Source organism: Podarcis erhardii (genome assembly GCF_964252035.2).
Source record: "Podarcis erhardii genome assembly, chromosome: 3".
NCBI classification, from domain to species: Eukaryota; Metazoa; Chordata; class Lepidosauria; order Squamata; family Lacertidae; genus Podarcis; species Podarcis erhardii.
This window is the reverse complement of record NC_138507.1, coordinates 29045110-29064762: the sequence shown is the minus strand read 5'-3', so window position 1 is coordinate 29064762 and position 19653 is coordinate 29045110. Positions and strand designations below refer to the sequence as shown.

The 19653-nt window shown below is 40.1% G+C and overlaps 1 protein-coding gene across 2 annotated transcripts in view; it reads left to right on the top strand.

Moving 5' to 3' along the window:
- MBOAT2 (membrane bound glycerophospholipid O-acyltransferase 2) overlaps positions 1 to 19653 on the top strand; it is a 65527-nt gene that overhangs the window by 39527 nt on the left and 6347 nt on the right. For both annotated transcript variants that reach the window (XM_081857177.1, XM_081857178.1), the window contains exons 4-10: positions 762 to 857; positions 2840 to 2895; positions 4192 to 4246; positions 5034 to 5217; positions 15086 to 15278; positions 17568 to 17671; positions 19478 to 19542. In XM_081857177.1, coding sequence (XP_081713303.1) covers positions 762 to 857; positions 2840 to 2895; positions 4192 to 4246; positions 5034 to 5217; positions 15086 to 15278; positions 17568 to 17671; positions 19478 to 19542 — 753 coding nt within the window. The remainder of the gene's footprint in view (positions 1 to 761; positions 858 to 2839; positions 2896 to 4191; positions 4247 to 5033; positions 5218 to 15085; positions 15279 to 17567; positions 17672 to 19477; positions 19543 to 19653) is intronic.

Genomic DNA, 19653 nt, shown 5'->3' with positions numbered 1-19653 from the left:
CTGGGAGCTTGTAGATGTTCTTCCTTTCTCTCCTGAGCCTGTCCTGTCTACGCCTGTCTACATTAAAATACGCTTACAGGCTGGCTGTAGAAAGACGCTTCCATCAACAGTATGAAAGTATCTACTTTAATAAGGTTACAAGATGGTCTAAGTGCCCTTTTAAAAAACAAATTAATCCCATAGTGCATATGGGACTATTGCTACCTTTGTACAGTGGTACCTCTGGATACGAACGGGATCCGTTCTAGAGCCCTGTTCGCATCCTGAAGCGAACGCACCCCACACCTGTGGGTTGCAATTTACCGCTTCTGCGCATGCGCGTGACATCATTTTGACCGTCTGCACATGCACGAGCGGCGAAACCCGGAAGTAACGCGTCCCATTACTTCCAGGTCGCCATGGAGCGCAGCCCAAAAACACTCAACCTGAAGCATCTTCAACCCGAGGTATGACTGTACTGTGATAATCTCGGATAGCATTACCATATTTTTCCGTCTATAAGACACCCCCCCCCCCATTTTGGGGGACTAAATTTTAAGAAAATGAGGGGAGATGGCCCAAAGTTGTTGAGCCTCTCCCCCAATACAGCCACTGGACTTGTTGTGGGGAAAGAATGTTCTTAGCGTGTGTGTGTGTGTGTGTGTGTGTGTTTGTGCGCGCGCCTGATCATCCATAGCTTTAAAGATTTTTTTAAAAGCTTATATTACTCTCCAATGCACTTACATGATAATTTAATAACTACATTACCTTCTCTCTTTCAGATATTGTTTTGTTTTTGCTTTGGGATACCTCACTGTGTGCCAAATTTCTAGAGTCTATATCTTTGATTACGGCCAATATTCTGCTGATTTTTCTGGGTAAGAATAAATAATACTTTCTATATCCCAGGTGTTTCTCTAGCTAAATATAGTGGATTGTATCCAATTAAGACAGATTCAGAGCAGACCCATTAAAATTAATTGACATCAGTTATGTATTAGTTGGATACAACCCATTGAGGATAGATGATAGATAGATAGATAGATAGATAGATAGATAGATAGATAGATAGACAGATGAGTTAAACATGTTTTCCTGGAACTGTATACATGTGTGCACAATTTAAAAGTTCTTTAATCAGCTTCTATGGGTTTCTTTTGAGATCTTTGCCTATTTATCTATAATAGGAGAAGAACTCTGTACAATCCTCTCCATGCATGTAGCTCTATACTGAGATATCTGTCTGGGAAGGACTGCTACCGCACAAATTTCTACCTAGATTCATCACAGCTCCTTTTGGAGTTTAGATAGATGCAACATAGGAAATCCCTGGTGCCACTTTCCTGTGAAAATCCTCCCGCCCAAAGCAGCTGTTTGCCATTTGGGGCAAAGCATTTAATACTGCCTCTCCATTTAACTTTGCGTATGGTGATGTGCAATAAAAACACAAGTATTAAAAATTGCTCTCTTCATGCTGTTCTCTTCAACCAATTTATCTGCCAACATGCTTTTGTCATCTTTCTCCTCTCCTTGGTACAAGAGGGTTTTGTAAAGCCTGTTGAGAGAGTCAAAATCCCTCCTTTATCTGTGGTTGGTGTGGGACCTCCAGATTACCATTTATTTACACTGTGAAAATGTGTTTTGATTTTTCTAGTCTGAATTGTGTAATCAGGGAATGGTGTTTCTCCTGAGTACCGATGGATCTTTGCTATATTGCTTTCTCTGTTATTATAATTACCATTACCCAAGTGACTAAAAGGCAGCAAACAATGTCTTCCTCGACATGCAGGAAAACCAATATGCTCCCTACAGGCTGGCTGTACAAAGACACTAATTACTTTTTATTGCTTTTAAAATAAGTTCAATTTTTCAAAGTCAGCTGCATTCTAATATTTATGGAGCAAATATGTGGCTGACGGCATGTGTCTGACAGGCTCAAACAACACTACTATATTTACTAGGGACAGCCATTTTTTTCAGGTACCTCTACCTGGTGAGTAATGCCCCAGATTTGGGAGTGTCTCTTAAAAAAAATAACCTAGACTTGCCAGTTGCCAGGTTTTAGTCTCTTCCATTGGCTTTCAAGAACACCTGTGTATATGGGAATGGCCTTCATGGTAGGAAATCATGCATTTTGTCTGTGGCACATATGTGCATAAATAAATGCATAAACATGAATGCCAAGGAATGGCTCAGACACCCTAAGAACAAGCATTCAACAGCATCAGGTTTGACTGCTCCATCCTCTTCTTCACACTCTTCTGATGAAGGAATTCTGCCGCTGGTTTGTGGGAAACCATGTTGTTGTTTTTCCCCCAATCACAAGGCTTGTCCACAAATCAAGGTTGGAAATAAATGGCAACCCTGATCAAGCTGTTGTCTTGTTATGCTAGCTCAAATGAAATGGTCATTTGTTTTCTTACACTTGTCATCCCACCCTTCCTCCAAGGTCTCCCTTCTTTTAACCTGTGTATATATCTGGCAAAAAGAGGAAACCCAATAGGTTTCCTTTGGGAAAGCATTCCACAGTTGCATAACCACCACGGAAAGGTCATGCTTAGTTGCTGAATAGCCCAGAATAGCTTCAAAATCAAAGCCTCTTGACAATGATCTGAATTCCTGGGCATCAAACAATATAGTTGGTTGGTTTAGTATTGATGCTAATGCCACTGGTTTCTCTTCCACACAGGCTTACCTAAGACCTACCCATAAAAAGACTTCTAGTGGCATGTTTTAAAAACAAATTAATGGCACATTGAGTTCTATCTTTCTGTTGGAAAGCAATACTTTTATGGGTGAGATCTGCATGTTCTGTTTCTGAAGTCTTTTATTTTTTCATTTCCCTCTCACTTTGTCACAGCCCAATGATGATAATTACACAGAAAATCACAAGCTTGGCATATGAAATTCATGATGGTAAGACTTTGCGGGGCTGGGGGCAGGACGGTGAGCTAAATCCTCTCTTGTTAATGCCTTCTCTTGCGGTGTGGAACATAAGCCATGTGGCCATGTTTATTTTCACATGTCTTTAACAGGAATTGGAGATGCATAATTGTACCAATATGTTTATCTGTTAATGAGGGGAATGCTATGTGACAGTAAACAACAACAACAACAAAATACGACAGCCAGAACTATGTAAAAATTCTCAAGGAAGCTTCTTTGCTCATGTTGAACATGGAGCAGGTCATGCAAGGATATCCTTTATTCTCTATTCTGGCAGTTCTTTACAATAGGTGAAGGAGTTGTGCTTATTGCCAAATTAACAAAACAGATAACTGGTGACTTTAAGGGCTGAATACTATACCACTACTTAGCTGTTCTGTGCCTTGTTCAACTGTTCTTGGTTTTTGTATGCAATATGTATCTAGCAATATTGTGGTATGTAAAGTTATGAAGACAGATAATAAAAGAGTTCAGATATACTAAACTATAGCTGTCGTGACTGATCAGTTTAGATAGCCACTCTTATAAGGAGGAGGATGTTTTGGGACTAAGCACCGTATTTTTCGCTCTATAAGACGCAGCAGACCACAAGACGCACCTAGTTTTTGGAGGAGGAAAACAAGAAAAAAAAATCTGAATCTCAGAAGCCAGAACAGCAAGAGGGATCGCTACGCAGTGAAAGCAGCAATCCCTCTTGCTGTTCTGGCTTCTGTGATAGCTGTGCAGCCTACATTCGCTCCATAAGACGCATACACATTTCCCCTTACTTTTTAGGAGGGAAAAAGTGAGTCTTATAGAGCAAAAAATACGGTAAGTTACCCAGTTCACCTGAAAAAAGAAATAGGGACATAAATCTCGACAGTCGTTGGGCTTTTATATTCCCCTCTTCAATGAGGAGAACAGAACCTTCCATGGTGGATAAGCTGCAATTTTATCATGCCCCCAAACCCTACATTAATCTTAACTAAGGTAACTTGAAGCAAGCCTGCTTTTTAAACCATGGTTTGCAGTTGGTTGGTTTCCACTGACCATAGTTAACATTCACTGTAGCTTGTCCAGATTTGAACAATACACCAAGCTGCAGTTTATCTACAAGGGAAATGTAAGCTACTGAGCTCCTTCTTTATGGCTGCACTGAGGTGTGTTGGGGAGTCCGATGGCCCAAGGTTTACCGCAACCCATTCTTGTGATGCCAAGTTATGGTTTGGCATCAGTGTTGGACCCAGCCCAATACGTTACACTCCCATTTCTTTCCTCAACCCACAGGAATGTTTCGAAAGGAGGAAGAATTGACACAATCACAGCGATGCTTAGCTGTGAGGTAAGTTTTCTCTGCTTCAGTGTAAGCTGCCACCTGGCTCCTCAGACCTTCAATTGGCCATTCTGCAGAAAACAGGAAGCTAAGGGGACCCCTTAAAACTCTGGGTTGCATTCTGCTCATTTGTGTAAAGTACAAATGAAGCCATTTTGAGTTTTTCACCCCCCAAAGTAGGAAAGAATAATATGCTTTGAATTAATAACTTTGGATATATTATGCTATAGAGACTAATGCAGCTCACTTTACATTTGATATGAGTCAATTCCTCCCAGACCCTTTATTTATATAGACAAGTTTCTAATAGAGTGTTGACTCACCCCTTGGATTTCCCCTTCATTCCAGAAATCAAACCCCGTTAAATAATGCCTGTTAAGAGAAATCAATAAAGTTTGGCTTCAGGATTAAGGGGTTTAAGGATTAAGGCTGCACTGGCTCCCGGTGGAGTACAGGATCAGGTTTAAGGTGCTGGTTTTAACCTTCAAAGCCCTGTATGGCCTAGGACCCTTGTACCTACGGGACCGCCTCCTTCGGTATGCCCCACAGAGGACCTTACGGTATGCAAACAACAACACTCGGAAGATCCCAAGTCCCAGGGAAATTAGACTGACCTCATCCAGAGCCAGGGCCTTTTCGGTCGTGGCCCCAGCCTGGTGAACGCTATCCCACAAGAGTCTAGGGCCCTGTAAATAGAAGTAATTGCAACTAGAATACAATCAGTGTGTGGTTTTAGTGTTGTTCTCTTAGAAAATGTCAATGAAAACCTCACCAGATGCTTGTCTTTGAATTACAGGCGCATGCCAAGTCTGCTGGAGTATTTAAGTTACAACTGTAATTTCATGGGTATCCTGGCAGGCCCATTATGCTCTTATAAAGACTATATTACTTTCATTGAAGGCAGATCATACCAACTGACACAGTCTGAAGCAAATGGGAAAGAAGAGATAAAATATGAACAAACAGATCCCTCTCCAAATGTAAGATCTACGGCTTTTTTTTGCTGTGCTGCTGTTCTTCTAGTGCATGAGAAGCTTTGTTTGCATTACATGTTCTTTGCAGGCGCAACTCTCTCAAGCTGTATCTTGAACATGAGTGGTGATCATTCACGAATGGCACAGTTCTGCCTTCAAAAAGAAAATATTACCTATGTCTAAAAAGGTAGATACTCTCCATAGATAATCATTAATGGACCTTGTGGGCCAACGTATAGTAGCCTCGGAAGCAGTTACATATTTCAAAATGAACTTTTAATGTAATTTCCCTGCTGCTTCTAGTATTAATGAGTTCTTTTGCAGCAGCAGGCAAGAAGAATGAAGGAAGAAACTATGTACAGCAGTACCTCGGTTTTCAAACACCTCCATTGACTAACATTTCGGTTTTCGAACGCTGTAAATGCTTCGGTTTTCAAACACGCTTTGGAAGTTGAACATGAAATGCAGCTTTCGTATTGAGTTTTCCGTTTTGAGGCTTCTGTTTTCGAACGTTTCAGAGCTCAAATGGTCTTCCAGAATAGATTACGTTCTGAAACTGAGGTACCACTGTACTTTTTGTTAGATCTTATAATCTGAAGTAATACAGGGTGATATTCCAACTAGATTTATCCCAGGGGACATCCTTTGACGTTAATGAATCTTAAGTTAGGGCCATTGAAATGAATGAATCTACTCTGAGTAAAACTTGGCTGAATAGCTCCCTGTATTATTTTGGATTCTAAGGTCTAACAAGTTTGTTTCGTTTGTTGCACTAGCAGAATTTGTTATGCTGGCTCCTGCCAGCACAACTGTTTAGCTGAATCGGGCCCCATATCTGCTTAGACACAGTCTTTGGCTTTATCATCTGCTTCTGTCTCCACTACCATCCCCAAAGCTGGTGTAAATATTGGTGATGGGAGAAGTTGCAGAGGAAATGACTGATGCCAAGCATTGTGAACCACGGTTAAATGTGAGTTTGGGTGGCTCCACTCATAGTAGCTAAGGGACTACTGAACTTCAGGAGCTCATTGCCAACCTCCTCCACCGCCCTGGCCTAGAAATGAGAAAATCTTCTCTGTTCCTAACATAGAACCATGTGGTTGACAAAGAGATGGCCCTTTGCATTTTTACTGTATAAACTTGCTAGAAAACTCCCAAGTGTTGGTCAAGCGCAGGGTCTTTAATTGAGGCTTTATAAAGAACTCTACCTTCATAATCTCGGCCAATCACACAGTACAGGTAAGTTATCTTTAGCTGTATTGCTCACATGCTTGACATTTTTAGTTACTTGCGCTGCACTAGCTTTCTGACATTACTTTTAAGGGAACCTGTGTTTGCTCTTGATATTTTACACTTCCCAACTGGCGTTAAAAGAGAAATCTGGCTGCATTTTATAACGCCAGTGAGTATTGTGTGCTTCTTGGGAAATAACGTGGATCGTACAACTCTTTGCCCCCTGCTGCGTTTGCTGTATCAGGTTGCTAGCTCAACTTGCTTACTTACATAAAAGAGTTGCACTTCAGTTTGCCATCTTGCTGAAATGCTTATCTAAGTGGGGGATTTTGGCTGAATTTTCATACTGATTTTTTTCTTTTATTTTTAAGAATAACAATGCATCATTAGATTAAGTTTAGCTTTCTTGGGTAATGAGGATCAGCAAATGGGAAGCTCTATATGAAAGAACTCTCTTTCCCCTAATCTAATAAGCTTCCTTTCTCGTTTGAGTTTTATTTCTGTAGCATAAAATTAACGACAGTCCCTTCTCCTTCTGCTAACTTCGTTAGGCGCATGATATGAGCTTAATGTAAGTTTCTACTGTGCTAATTGCATGTTAACTGAATATAGTCAAAATTCTCAAGTGATTTACCTCATATCTCCCTCCTATTGTGCCTTTTTACAAGCTATCATTTGTTGGTGCTCAAACTGGTGTCAACTGTCTGAAATTAATGTCTATCTTCGTAAGTTTCTTTTTCTTATAGCTATTAGCTACCCTTAAACTCCCATGTTCTTGTGGAACACATCCCCTTTGCTTATGGCTTCTTAGTAATATTTTTAGCTATTTAACCCCTTGTTAATTGCCTCAGTGTGTGTGTAACTCCTTGTGCAGCAGTCCCAAATGCCACAAGCTTTGCTGAACTAATTATATTTTGTGAAGTTGCCAAGCAAGCATCAAAATGAGCTCCACTCCAAACAGGTGTCTTAAAATAAAGTTTTAACCACCTAGGATCCTCTTAAACATCCACTGAGATTAGTTGCTGTCTTTCCCAGTGGGACATTGAATCTTAGGCATCAGATACAGAGTTAACACATAAAGTAATAATTTCTAAAATGCTTTCCAGCACTCAGAATGTTTCATAATTTTGTGGGTGCCCACTTATGTGGAGTTCGTGTAGCAAAGTGGAGAGTGGTATGGTATAATATAATTGGATTTTAAAATTTTTATTTCATGTGTAGCCCATGGATATATTTCATGAATACATATTCTGTGGAGGGCAGTATACATGTTTTCCATCTAGAAACCGACCAAATCCAAACCTGATTAGCTTTGGCAGGGTTGTTGTATCCTGTCCCTTCAGGCCATGGTTGTGAGTTATGAGTCAGGAAATCACAGCTTTAAATCTCAGTCATGAATTAATGGAGTGCCCTTTGGCGAGCCATTGGCTGCCTTTTGACATCACGCTAAGCTGTGGATTAGCTAGATGTGAACATGTCTAGCCCCTCCTAGTTTTGTGTGCTTCTGCTTTTAGTTAATCACAATCAGTTATGCTATCCAAACTTAACAAACACTAGTTAATCAAACAAGTCAACTTTAGACCCTGTTTTCTGAAACAGGTTTGTTTAAGCTATCCATTGTTAAGAGCAGTTCCGCAGCAATCTGTGGCTAAACCAAAATGGTAGCCAAAGCTTCTGAACTCCACCCAGCCTCATGGGAAGATGCTGGACTATATATCTATATCTATTTAGAAAATCTAAAAGCATTTTAAAACAGCCACATACCCTCACAACTAATGATTTCAAGGTTCCTGGGTACTCTATTTTTCAGTCGTCATATAACTGGGTAAATAAGAGGGTTTTAAAAATTTTCTCCTGGGCATTAATGAGAGAATGATGGTGCCTTACTAAGGAAGGCATTCCACAAGCAGGGAACTTGCCAGTGAGAAGGCTCTGTCATGAATCATTGCTAATTGGGCAATCGTGGATCACTGCTAACTGCTCATCATCGGCCCTGAGATGATTGCTATCATATCTTTCTTTTGAGAATTTGTAGGACACCCTATAACAAGTTTTAGGGTGGCTTACAGCAAAGTTTAAATAAATTAAATAGTCAGTGAAACAGTAACACAATGGAAAATATAAACAATAAAGCAAGTATTGCTTTCAGGGTCATTATACTTTTATTGAAATGACATTGTGTGAAGAACTTGAGTATTCATCATCAGCATCATCAGCTTTGTAATGGAGGCTGAAATGGTGACTTGCCCAATGGGCCCTGATCGAGCAAGTAGTCGAAACGAAACCAATATCCAATCCCAGCACTCTGTGCTTCTTCACCACACCGACACAATTAAGTATTTTGGCTTAACAAAAAAGAGAGACCAGCATCTTATAGATAAAAACAGTAAACGAAGGAAGGTCAGTTGCTCATGTTCAAACATGGTGAATATGTAACTGGAATGGATCTTTGACAATCACAAAAACTTAACAGCACACACAAAATGGCCCAGTGCAAACTCATGTAACATACAATAAGGCAGAAAACAAATAGTCTTGTACATATGCAATAATTACCCATTTGCAGGACATTGCAGAATCATCAGACATTCTTGTAATGAATATAATTGATGGATAGCCAGGAAAGAGCTGTTTTCATTAGTTGTTCCTAGTGAGCAGGGCCAGCCCACTCATGAGGCAAGGGGAGGCGAGTGCCTCAGGCGGCAGGATCCACAGGGGCCGCAGATCCCGATGTTGATCTTTATTTCTCCCTTGTTCCTGATGTAGATCTTCACTCGCTCCTTCTTGCATGTCGGGGAGAGGGGGACACTATTTTGGGGTCTGCCTCAGGTACTAAAATGTTTTGTGCTGGTCCTGATACTGAGTATATAGTGCCCCCCCTACCCGTAACATAGTTTTTATTCCTTTTCCTCTTTAAAGTGTTTAACATGGTTGCGTTGAGATACATCTTTGTTTACGTTAGGGCATATGACATGCAACAATTAAATAAATCTAAAACATCAATGAACAATCAGATAAACGTTTCTAGGATATAGTAATTTTAATGGGATTGCTTTATTGTGTATTTAGTTATGGATGTTTACATATATTAATGTCGGTGCAACTAGTTTTATTCTTTGTAAACTTGCATAGAAGCTTATTTTGGGTGTGTGCGTGTGTATATATACATATATATATATATATGTAAAATATTAAGTCTATTTTAGAAAGTTTCCGCTCTAAAAGGTACTGAATGAACCACCCATGTATTTTGAAAACATTGATAATTCATATTTCATTTGCAAAGGAGTGTCACTTTGCTCAACCAATGAAATCTCTTTTAGAACATTTTTTATTGCCTATAGAAAACGCAAACAAACTGATGAGTTAAAAACATCTTCTCTTAAAAGCACTTTTGAATATCACTAATGCAAATTTTGAAATGTACAAAAAAGTTTCTCATTTTAAGTCTTGACTTTAAGATAAAAAATATATTTATGAAAAATGATAAATATGTCAGAGAGTTGGCCCTCACTCTAAAATGGGTTAAATGAACAAAAAGCCGTATTGAATAAAAACCTACTCCAATTTTCGGATGATTTCATATGAGCTCAAAATTGTGTAACCCATGAATTAAGGAACAAGTGCTGTTAAAGAAATGAGGACAAATCTAAGTAATAATTTAGCTCTCTGAGGCATTGTACCTAAGTTTACTTTCATCAGCAAGTGTATGATTCCAGTTCTAGGAATTTTTCTATATGTAGTTTAAAAATCTGTTGATAGATTTGGCAGTTATTTTCTAGTTTTGATAAATAGTAATAGCTCAGATTGTTATGATTAGTTAAGACTGGCTATTCTGAGAAAACAGCATTAAGGATTTCTGTACGTACCAAAATATATTGACTTATTTGAGGTCTCCTTTTGGATCTAAACATCTTTCTAAAGATGGCTAAACATCTTTCAGATCTTAAGATCTAAAGTATAATCTCTCTCTCTCTCTCTCCCCCCCCCCACGTGTGTGTGTAAATTCTGTTTCAAATAGATATAAAATTCTGATAGTTAGACTCTTGTATTTCACATGACCTTAAAGTGTCAGATATGAAAATTAAAAGTCATAATGGATTGACATTTTGGAGGGAGTACAAGTCTTGTGACTTGAGTGACTGAATTTTCTTTTGGATGGTTTCCTGGCCAAGTTATTTCTTGTCACTGTTGTTTACTTCTTAGATCCATTACAGCAATGTAATATTTTGCTGTAGGCCCTTCCTTGCTTTCCCTGAAGGAGGAAGTTAGGGGTATTTATTTACAGGCTCATAACATGCATAAAGATTTTGGGATCGGGATAACACAGATTGAAAACAATTTGGAAAAACTTCATTTATCATGACTGGGGAAAAACAGCTTCTGTATCCATTGTCTTCATCCCTAAAATACTGTTCTTATTCATAACACTATCCTTGAAAATAGAAAGCTCTAAACTCATTGAAATACAGAAAAGGACCATGAGATTCATAAGCTCCAAATAAACCTAGTAGAGCATCTAATGAAAATCTATATCACAGGATAAACAATGGAAGACCCAATAAAATGGAGTACCCAATAAAATAAGATAATCAAGTTTCAGAACTGTGATAGATTCTGGAGTGGTTTGAAGATAATGATAATACACTATGAAAGATTGAACAGGAATTTCATAAGAAACAACTCTGGGGACTACTTTGGTTTAAACAAAAGAATATACATGATTGCACTTTTGCCTTGTTTGCAGAAGTTAACTTCAAGTTAACTCCAGAAGTTACCCTCGTTATTAAAAAGTGAATGTAGCAAACTAACATAATAGACTATTGATCTCTCTGTCTGGAAAAAGCTATAGACAGAATTCAACGTGAATTATGAGGTCCACTCATGTAGTAGGACTTCCCTCCTCTCGCCCACTTACACCTGTTCTGCACCCTTTTTGAGAAGTCCTTATTACAAACAGATATAAAAGAAAGCAATTTTTAAAATTCGCTTAATTCTCTCCCAGATGCAAGCACTATATAAGAGAAAATGGGAACGGAACGTAATGAAATACAACACTACAGTGTCAGAAGTAGTATGGGGTTGGGTGTTTAAAAAATACCCCAATAACATTATTGAATGTTAATCTGAAATGAAATTTATTTAAGGCAACACTTCAATGTTGTCTGCCTACTTATGGGCTGAGTAAAATGCACAGGCAAATACTACTACTACTACTGGAGATGTGAAAGCTAAGGCAGATTCTGTGTACATTTTCTGAAACTGCATAAAACCCTTTATTGCGTTTTGCATATAATACAGGAAATGACAGAAATCCAAAAACGATTCTTTCTCTGATCTGAAGTTATTAATGCCGATCTCCAATTGGTAGCAAGTATCAACCCTGTTTAGCTCAGCAATGGAAAAATAAAGATGCTCCAAAAATCATAGGAAAATGTGGGAGAATGTTGCGATGATAAAGCTAACATACAGCAGGAATGCTGTGAATTATAATTATAAAAACAAACTTTGTTCATTCAGCTTTGGAGATGAAAGTACCTCCTTACAACTCATTTACACTAATTTAACAATTTATCATCATGTAAATTTCCGACCTTTCCCCTCATCCCTCTGCTACTTTTGTTTTATTACATTATTCTTCTTTTACTTAGTGGATTGTAATATTTAAAATTTCTTTTCTCTTTCCTGGTTTTCAAATGAAAGCCACTTGATAAATTAACTGTGGATTGCTGAAAACTCCTTAACCTTCCAGAATTAAAACTTTATACCTGATCAGAGAAAAGAACCTTGAGAAACAGATGTTTGGTAACTCCATAAATAACAAAATTCATGTAATTTGAAAGCTGCAATCCTATACAGTGGTATCTCGGGTTAAGTACTTAATTCGTTCCGGAGGTCCGTACTTAACCTGAAACTGTTCTTAACCTGAAGCACCACTTTAGCTAATGGGGCTTCCTGCTGCTGCTGCTGCGCCGCTGGAGCACGATTTCTGTTCTCATCCTGAAGCAAAGTTCTTAACCTGAAGCACTATTTCTGGGTTAGCAGAGTCTGTAACCTGAAGCGTATGTAACCTGAAGTGTATGTAACCCGAGGTACCACTGTACTCACTTATCTGAGAGCAGGGCTGGCCTACTAGTGAGGCAAGGTGGGGTGATCACTTCAAGCAGCAGGATCCTCTGGGTCAGCAAATCCCAATGTCCATCTTTCTCCCCCCCCCCTTTGTTACTGAGGTAGATCTACCCTTGCCCCTTCTTATCTGGTGGGGAGGGAGACGCGGTTTTGAGGCCCCCCTCTGTTGCCACATGTCTTCAGCCAGTTGCCTGAGAGTCAGTCCAATTGAACTCAGCAGGGCTTACATCTCAGTGCACATAATGTACAGTTTCAGTGCACATAAACTAACAGGAAGTCATTGCAAGTACATACCCCTCTTTTACCAGCACAACTCTGCATTTTTATACATAGCACTAATGCTTTAGAAGCTCTACTTCTTTTAAAATGACTCCTGCACTTCAGTAGCATGCCTCTACAAACCTGTTCACAGCAGGTTTTATTCTTAGAACGGTGTAATTTTCACTTTTCAAGTCTTGGTATGAGATCAGATTAGATGGCATTGAATAGCAAGTTTTGGTTACCCCTTTCTCTCTTTTTACTTGATTCCTAATATACTAATCTTCTTAGATTACATGCAGCTCGACTGTTTAGTATACAATTGTTATTGCGTGCTGAATTTTCCTCTTAATGCCCCCCCCAGCTTGATTGTGTGAGAAGGTATTAGTCTCATAAACTTGGATCCCCTTCAGATATTTATTTACCTATTTCCCATGTATTAACAAAAAAACCCAGACACATTTGTATATGCCTTGGTAGCGAGAGAACTTTTCAAAAATATTGGCACTATATTTTAAGAGACCTTGACACTTGAAAACCAGCTTGCGAGAAAGAACTGAATCTGTTTCATGGGGATGGTATGTACATGTGGGCAATCTAGTCCAATTTTGTCCAGTTCGTGCCCTGAGGCATCATCCTGCTTGGACAAGATAGCATCTGCCTAACACATGAATGCTCCCTCTGCCAACTCTGTCCTACCATGATGAAAGAGCAGGAACAAATATTAAAAAACCTGCTTCTTTAGTTGTAGCTCTGCAACTGTTCTGATTTGCTTGTGTCTGGATATTTATATCCTGCTCTTCTTCTGTGCGGACGCGGGTGGTGCTGTGGTCTAAACCACAGTGCCTAGGGCTTGCCGATCGGAAGGTCGGCAGTTCAAATCCCCGCGACGGGGTGAGCTCCCGTTGTTCGGTCCCAGCTCCTGCCAACCTAACAGTTCGAAAGCACGCCAAAAAGTGCAAGTAGATAAATAGGCACCGCTCTGACGGGAAGGTAAACGGCGTTTCCGTGTGCGGCTCTGTTTTCGCCAGAAGCAGCTTAGTCATGCTGGCCACGTGACCTGGAAAAACTGTCTGCGGACAAACGTCGGCTCTCTTGCCAGTAAAGCGAGATGAGCGCTGCAACCCCAGAGTCGTTCGCGACTGGACTTAACAGTCAGGGGTCCTTTACTTTTACCTTTACTTCTTCTGTGCAGAAGGCAACTAGAGCAGCTAGCAAAACGGAAACAACAAACAATAGCAACACATGCAATCCCGAGTAAAATATCAGAAATATGGGGAAGGGATGTAGCTCAGTGGTCAAGTGGGTGCTTTTATGAGCAGGAGATCCCAAGTTTGGTCCTTTGCATCTCTCAGGAAGGGATGGCAATGCCCTCTGCCTGAAATCCCGGGTAGGTGATACTGTGCTAGATGGAGCAATGGTTTGACTGGGTGTTAACGTGGCTCCTTTTGAGAGCTATGCACTAGCGCTTAAAAGCACAACTTTTAAAAGGGCCAAAACCCCACTGAATGAATAAGTGTCACATTCCAATCTCATAACATCACTAAGTTAAAACTGGGCACGTGGGGAAAGCATCCCAGTACACAGACCATCCAATCTCAGTTGCAGATTTGCGCTTCTCTGCAAGAAAATTTGTTGCTTCCAGAAATTCTGAAGAGGCTAGTGCCTACAATTGAAGAGTTGGTTCACTCCAGTAAGCCTCAAGCAGGGGTGCCAACTTGAATAAAATACTGGGGGGGGGGGGCGGCGGCCAGGTAAGCCCTGTCCTGCATGATCAATCACATGACATGGCACACGCACACCATTTGAATGGCAACTGGGGCGGGCATCCCCCTCAAATATTTTATTGGGGGAGGCAAAGGAACCTCAGCCCCCAGGAGTTGGCTCCTAAAGTCTGGAGCATTTAGATGAAAAGCAACCTTACTATGTATATGGTTCAGTCCACGGCTGGATGATAGCATCTCTAATGAGGAAGTGCTCGTTACCTGTTGGAAGTGTTCTCCCAAGGGATCCCAGTTTCTACTAGGAAATAAGTCAGGCCATGTTTAGGCTCTAATGTTTGTTTTTATTGTTTCGGGCAAGCAAAGACAATACTGTAAGAGTTTTGTCGGGCAAGCAAAGACAATACTGTAAGAGTTTTGTCGACCCCGCCAAAAAGAAAAAGATAAGCCACCTTCTATACTGTAAGATGGCATCACTTGTAAGTTTCGTTTTTGAAAGGTGCTCACAAAGTTTTACATCTTGCATGTTTCAGACAGCTGTGGCGCAGAAACTCATAGTGTGCGGACTATCCTTGTTGTTTCATATGACTGTTAGCAAAACTTTGCCTGTAGAGTACAACATCGATGAACATTTCCAAGCAACAGCTTCACTGCCTACAAGGGTTATCTACTTGTACCTGTCTCTTATGGCTGCCAGACCTAAATACTACTTTGCGTGGACGTTGGGTAAGTAGACTTTTTTAAAAAAAGAATGTTCTTGTGCCAAGCTGTGTCATGTTGTATAGTTTGCAGAACATATTTGAGACACTGCCCTCCTGTGGATAGTGAAAGAACTATGGATTCTTTTGCAAGGCAGTAGGAGGACCTTATTTAACAATATTTCTGTAGTGCTTAGATTGAAATACAGTGGTACCTCGGGTTAAGAACTTAATTCGTTCCGGAGGTCCGTTCTTAACCTGAAACTGTTCTTAACCTGAAGCACCACTTTAGCTCATGGGGCCTCCCGCTGCCCCGGCACCACCAGAACACAATTTCTCATCATGAAGCAAAGTTTTTAACTCGAGGTACTATTTCTAGGTTAGCGGAGTCTGTAACCTGAAGCGTATGTAACTCGAGGTACCACTGTAAATCTGAAAGAGGTTTAGAAAAGTAAAAAAATAAAATAAAAAGGCATTCATATATAAAACTGGGCTTTCATAAGAAGCAATAAATGAAATGATTTGCTAGCCGTTAGCAATTTATTTCAACTGGATTGCAGCTTAAAAATGTTGCATGTCAGCTATAAAGTTGGGGGGTGATGTAGGAAACATTATTTTAAAGACAGAGAGGAGTGTGATGGCTTTGATTCTCTTTATTTATGAGGCTGTCTTTTGAGAACCAATGATTCTGTTCATTTGTGCTGAAATAGAGACAGTAGTTTCCTCTTCTGCTCCAGAAGTTAAATTATTTAACCTATTCATTTTAGGATTGCTTTTGCCAAGTGCAGTTCATTGTGAATGATCCCTAGGCTTTGTAGGTGTATGTGTGCACCTGCCCCTGCGCCTGCATTTAAGCTTTAAATGCAAGCGACACAGACTGTGCTTTTTGCATTTCATTACCACTTACCCCCACTGTTTGCAGTATCTTCCCCTCTACATCCACGTGGGTGTAATCCTGCCAGCTAAAAAAAGCCACTTTATGCATCCAATGAAGTGTACTCTGCTCTCTTGTCCATAAAAGCTTAGGCTATAATAAATGTGTTAAGTGTTTAAGGTACCATGAGACTCTGTGTTGTGTTTTACTTCACCCGAGCATTTTTCATCATTAGAATAATTTACTTATTTTGGTACCTGCATTTCACAATAAATGGTCATTATCTTTATACAGCTCTTTTAAAAACAGGTGTGTGCATCTCTCTGTGTGTGTTGAAAACAGTAATTAAAAGCAGTTGATTTCAAAACAGCAACATTTCCCCCCCCCCCAGATTAGCTGTACAGTGGTACCTCGAGTTAAGTACTTAATTCGTTCCGGAGGTCCGTTCTTAACCTGAAACTGTTCTTAACCTGAAGCACCACTTTAGCTAATGGGGCCTCCTGCCGGAGCACGATTTCTGTTCTCATCCTGAAGCAAAGTTCTTAACCCGAGGTACTATTTCTAGGTTAGTCTGTAACCTGAAGCGTATGTAACCCGAGGTACCACTGTACCTTCATATCAAGGCAAGGCAAGTTTTATGTTAACTTTGCATTTAGCCATTTAGAATATAGCAATAGATTATCTATAATTCTGACGGAAAAGTTTTATTTATGCCAATGAGGGAGGAAAAGAGAGACTTCTTTTCTTTTTATCGTGCTGTATATTATGACAAGAGAGCCAGTAGGGGTCAGAAGCATCACAAAGTTTTATAGCTGTGATTGATGGCAAATAGTATTGTTATGGGAGCTGTTGTCACTATAGTTATAGAAAGTATACCACATTTCTGGTGGCAGAAGATGTAAAGTGACACATTTTTCTTTCCTTTAGGTGTTTGTGTTGAGGAATAGTTCATTTCTGTTTGGCTATTAAGCAAAAAGAAATAAGTAAGGTTTTCTCTAATTTCCATTGCATCTGAAGCATATGATTAAGATTTTAGTGTGACTACAAAAGCACAATACACTTATAACATTAAATTATCACCAAAGCCCACATTATACCAAGAAGTCCATACTTTATTAGTTAGGCGTGTGCATGAAATGAAAGCAGTAATGCAGTCTTCTCAGGCTTCAGACTGGCAGAGAATTTTTTTTATTACCTTTTCCCTTCTCATTTGACTAAAACTTCTTTTATTGTAACTTTGAAAAGTGTTTTAGATGTCTTGCATCATCTATCTGTTTAAACCAGCCTTGTCGGGGACTTGGCTTTTCATTGAAAATTGTGACCGGTGTTACGAAAGCTTCTAAGCAGACATTTCAAACTTAAAACGCGAAAGAAGCCGAAATGTAAATCTCATTTTATATGATTTTTAAGCTTCTTGCAAATTATTCCCTTCTTTCTTTGCAGCAGATGCAATTAATAATGCAGCTGGGTTTGGATTTAGAGGATATGATAAAAATGGACTCTCGCACTGGGATTCAATTTCAAATCTAAGAATTCTTCATATAGAGGTTGGTATATGGATCTTCTGAAAATGTTAATGGAAAATGTTGAAAGTTGGATTTGTATCGGGCCTTTTCTGGTATAACTTTAGTAATGAGATACATATAACGTGAGACGGGAATGGAAGAATTCCAGTTGCCACTGGTGCATTAAAATCAATTATGGAGACTAGCATTCAGTTTGCTAAAATGAGCAGCTTTGTCACATTCTTCCTGTTGGGTTACTAGCCATCTTGCTCCCGCTGTCTCCTCCTTATGTTCCATTTCCTCTATTGGAAATGAGGACTTGCATTCTCCCTTTATGAAAAGAGAAGAAGCTGAATCGCCTCCTTTCTTCCCATGTGAAGAAAAGGCGCATTGCTTATGTAGAGGAAGTCTTCCCATTCTATGTAGTAGATGGTGCTGGTCCACTGCTTTGAATGGAGCACATCAAAGAGAAGGAAACAAGTGATGGAACTTCTGCCACTTTTTAGGTGCCTGTGTATAGTGAAAAGTTCAGCCCCGGCCAACATTTCCAGGTTTTCGATTTAGAATCCTCATTACTGCACTTTCAGAATTCTGTTTCTTGAACAGAATTTTGTTGTAGAGGGTCAGGGCTGAAAGAAGAGATTTAAAAAAAATAATAAATGGGGGGGGGGCAGCCGTATTCGTTTGGCTCCTTCTCAAATGGCAGGACCCTAAGCCACTTTCTTGAGTTAAGCTCTTGGAGGATAACAGTTGCTGCAGTATTCGGCAGTTTCTAACCTCAGGCAAGAGTGACATAAGGAATATCCACTGCTGATCATGCCTAAATTGTGTTTGTGTGTGTGTGTGTGACGGGCAGCACTCTTTTAAATTTTTGTTTGCCCAGTGGCACTGTCAGAGAGGCATAGCCTAAATATACCTAGACAAACATTGAGACAAACCCTTCCACATCCCGCAGCACTTGCTATAGGGGTGTCTGTGTTTCTTGGGGAAGGGGAAGGGGCACACTTGGCAATCCATCCCCACTGTGAGTCATGAAATGCTCCTGGTATAATGAGCGCACCTTCGACAGTGTAGCCTCTTCATCTCTGTTTGCATATGGTGGAGCCAGTCAGTGTAGCATGTGACATGTCTAGGTGATTGTCAGCTACAACATTTCGAAAAGCAGCCAAGATGGCTCAAAGTAGATTATACTTTTGTCGCCACCCCTGAAAGAAACCTTTTTCATTTGCCCATCAATACATATTGCATAATACATACCTCCTCCTCCTCCTCCTCCTCCTCCTCCTCCTCCTCCTCCTCCTTCTGCGATCACTCGTAGCTGAGTAAGGTTGTAACTAATACATATCAATACATACTGCATAAGGGACGCGGGTGGCGCTGTGGTCTACACCAGTGAGCCTCTTCGGCTTGCCAATCAGAAGGTCAGCAGTTCGAATCCCCACAACGGGATGAGCTCCCGTTGCTCTGTCCCAGCTCCTGCCAACATAGCAGTTCGAAAGCATGCCAGTGCAAGTAGATAAATAGGTACTGCTGCGGCAGGAAGGTGAATGGTGTTTCCATGCACTCTAGTTTCCGTCACAGTGTCCCATTGCACCAGAAGTGGTTTAGTCATGCTGGCCACATGACCTGGAAAGCTGTCTGTGGACAAACTCTGGCTCACTCAGCCTGAAAGCGAAATGAGTGCCGCAACCCCATAATCGCCTGTGGCTGGACTTAACCGTCCAGGGGTTCTTTACCTTTTTACTTTACCTTATTTCATAATAATATGATCTCTTTTAAACCCTAAGTAATGACATAATGATTACCTCTGCTTTACAGAAATACAATAACGGTGTGTTAATTTTACAGTTCTCAACAAGTTTCAAGATGTTTCTTGATAACTGGAATATCCAGACAGCTCTTTGGCTGAAAAGGTACTATCTGTTATCTATTTTTTTTCTTATAAGCCTGTCGTAAAAAGAGTCATGTTATGCCATTCCTAAGATGCCAAAAGCACCAGACACATTGTTTACTGGCCTTGGCGA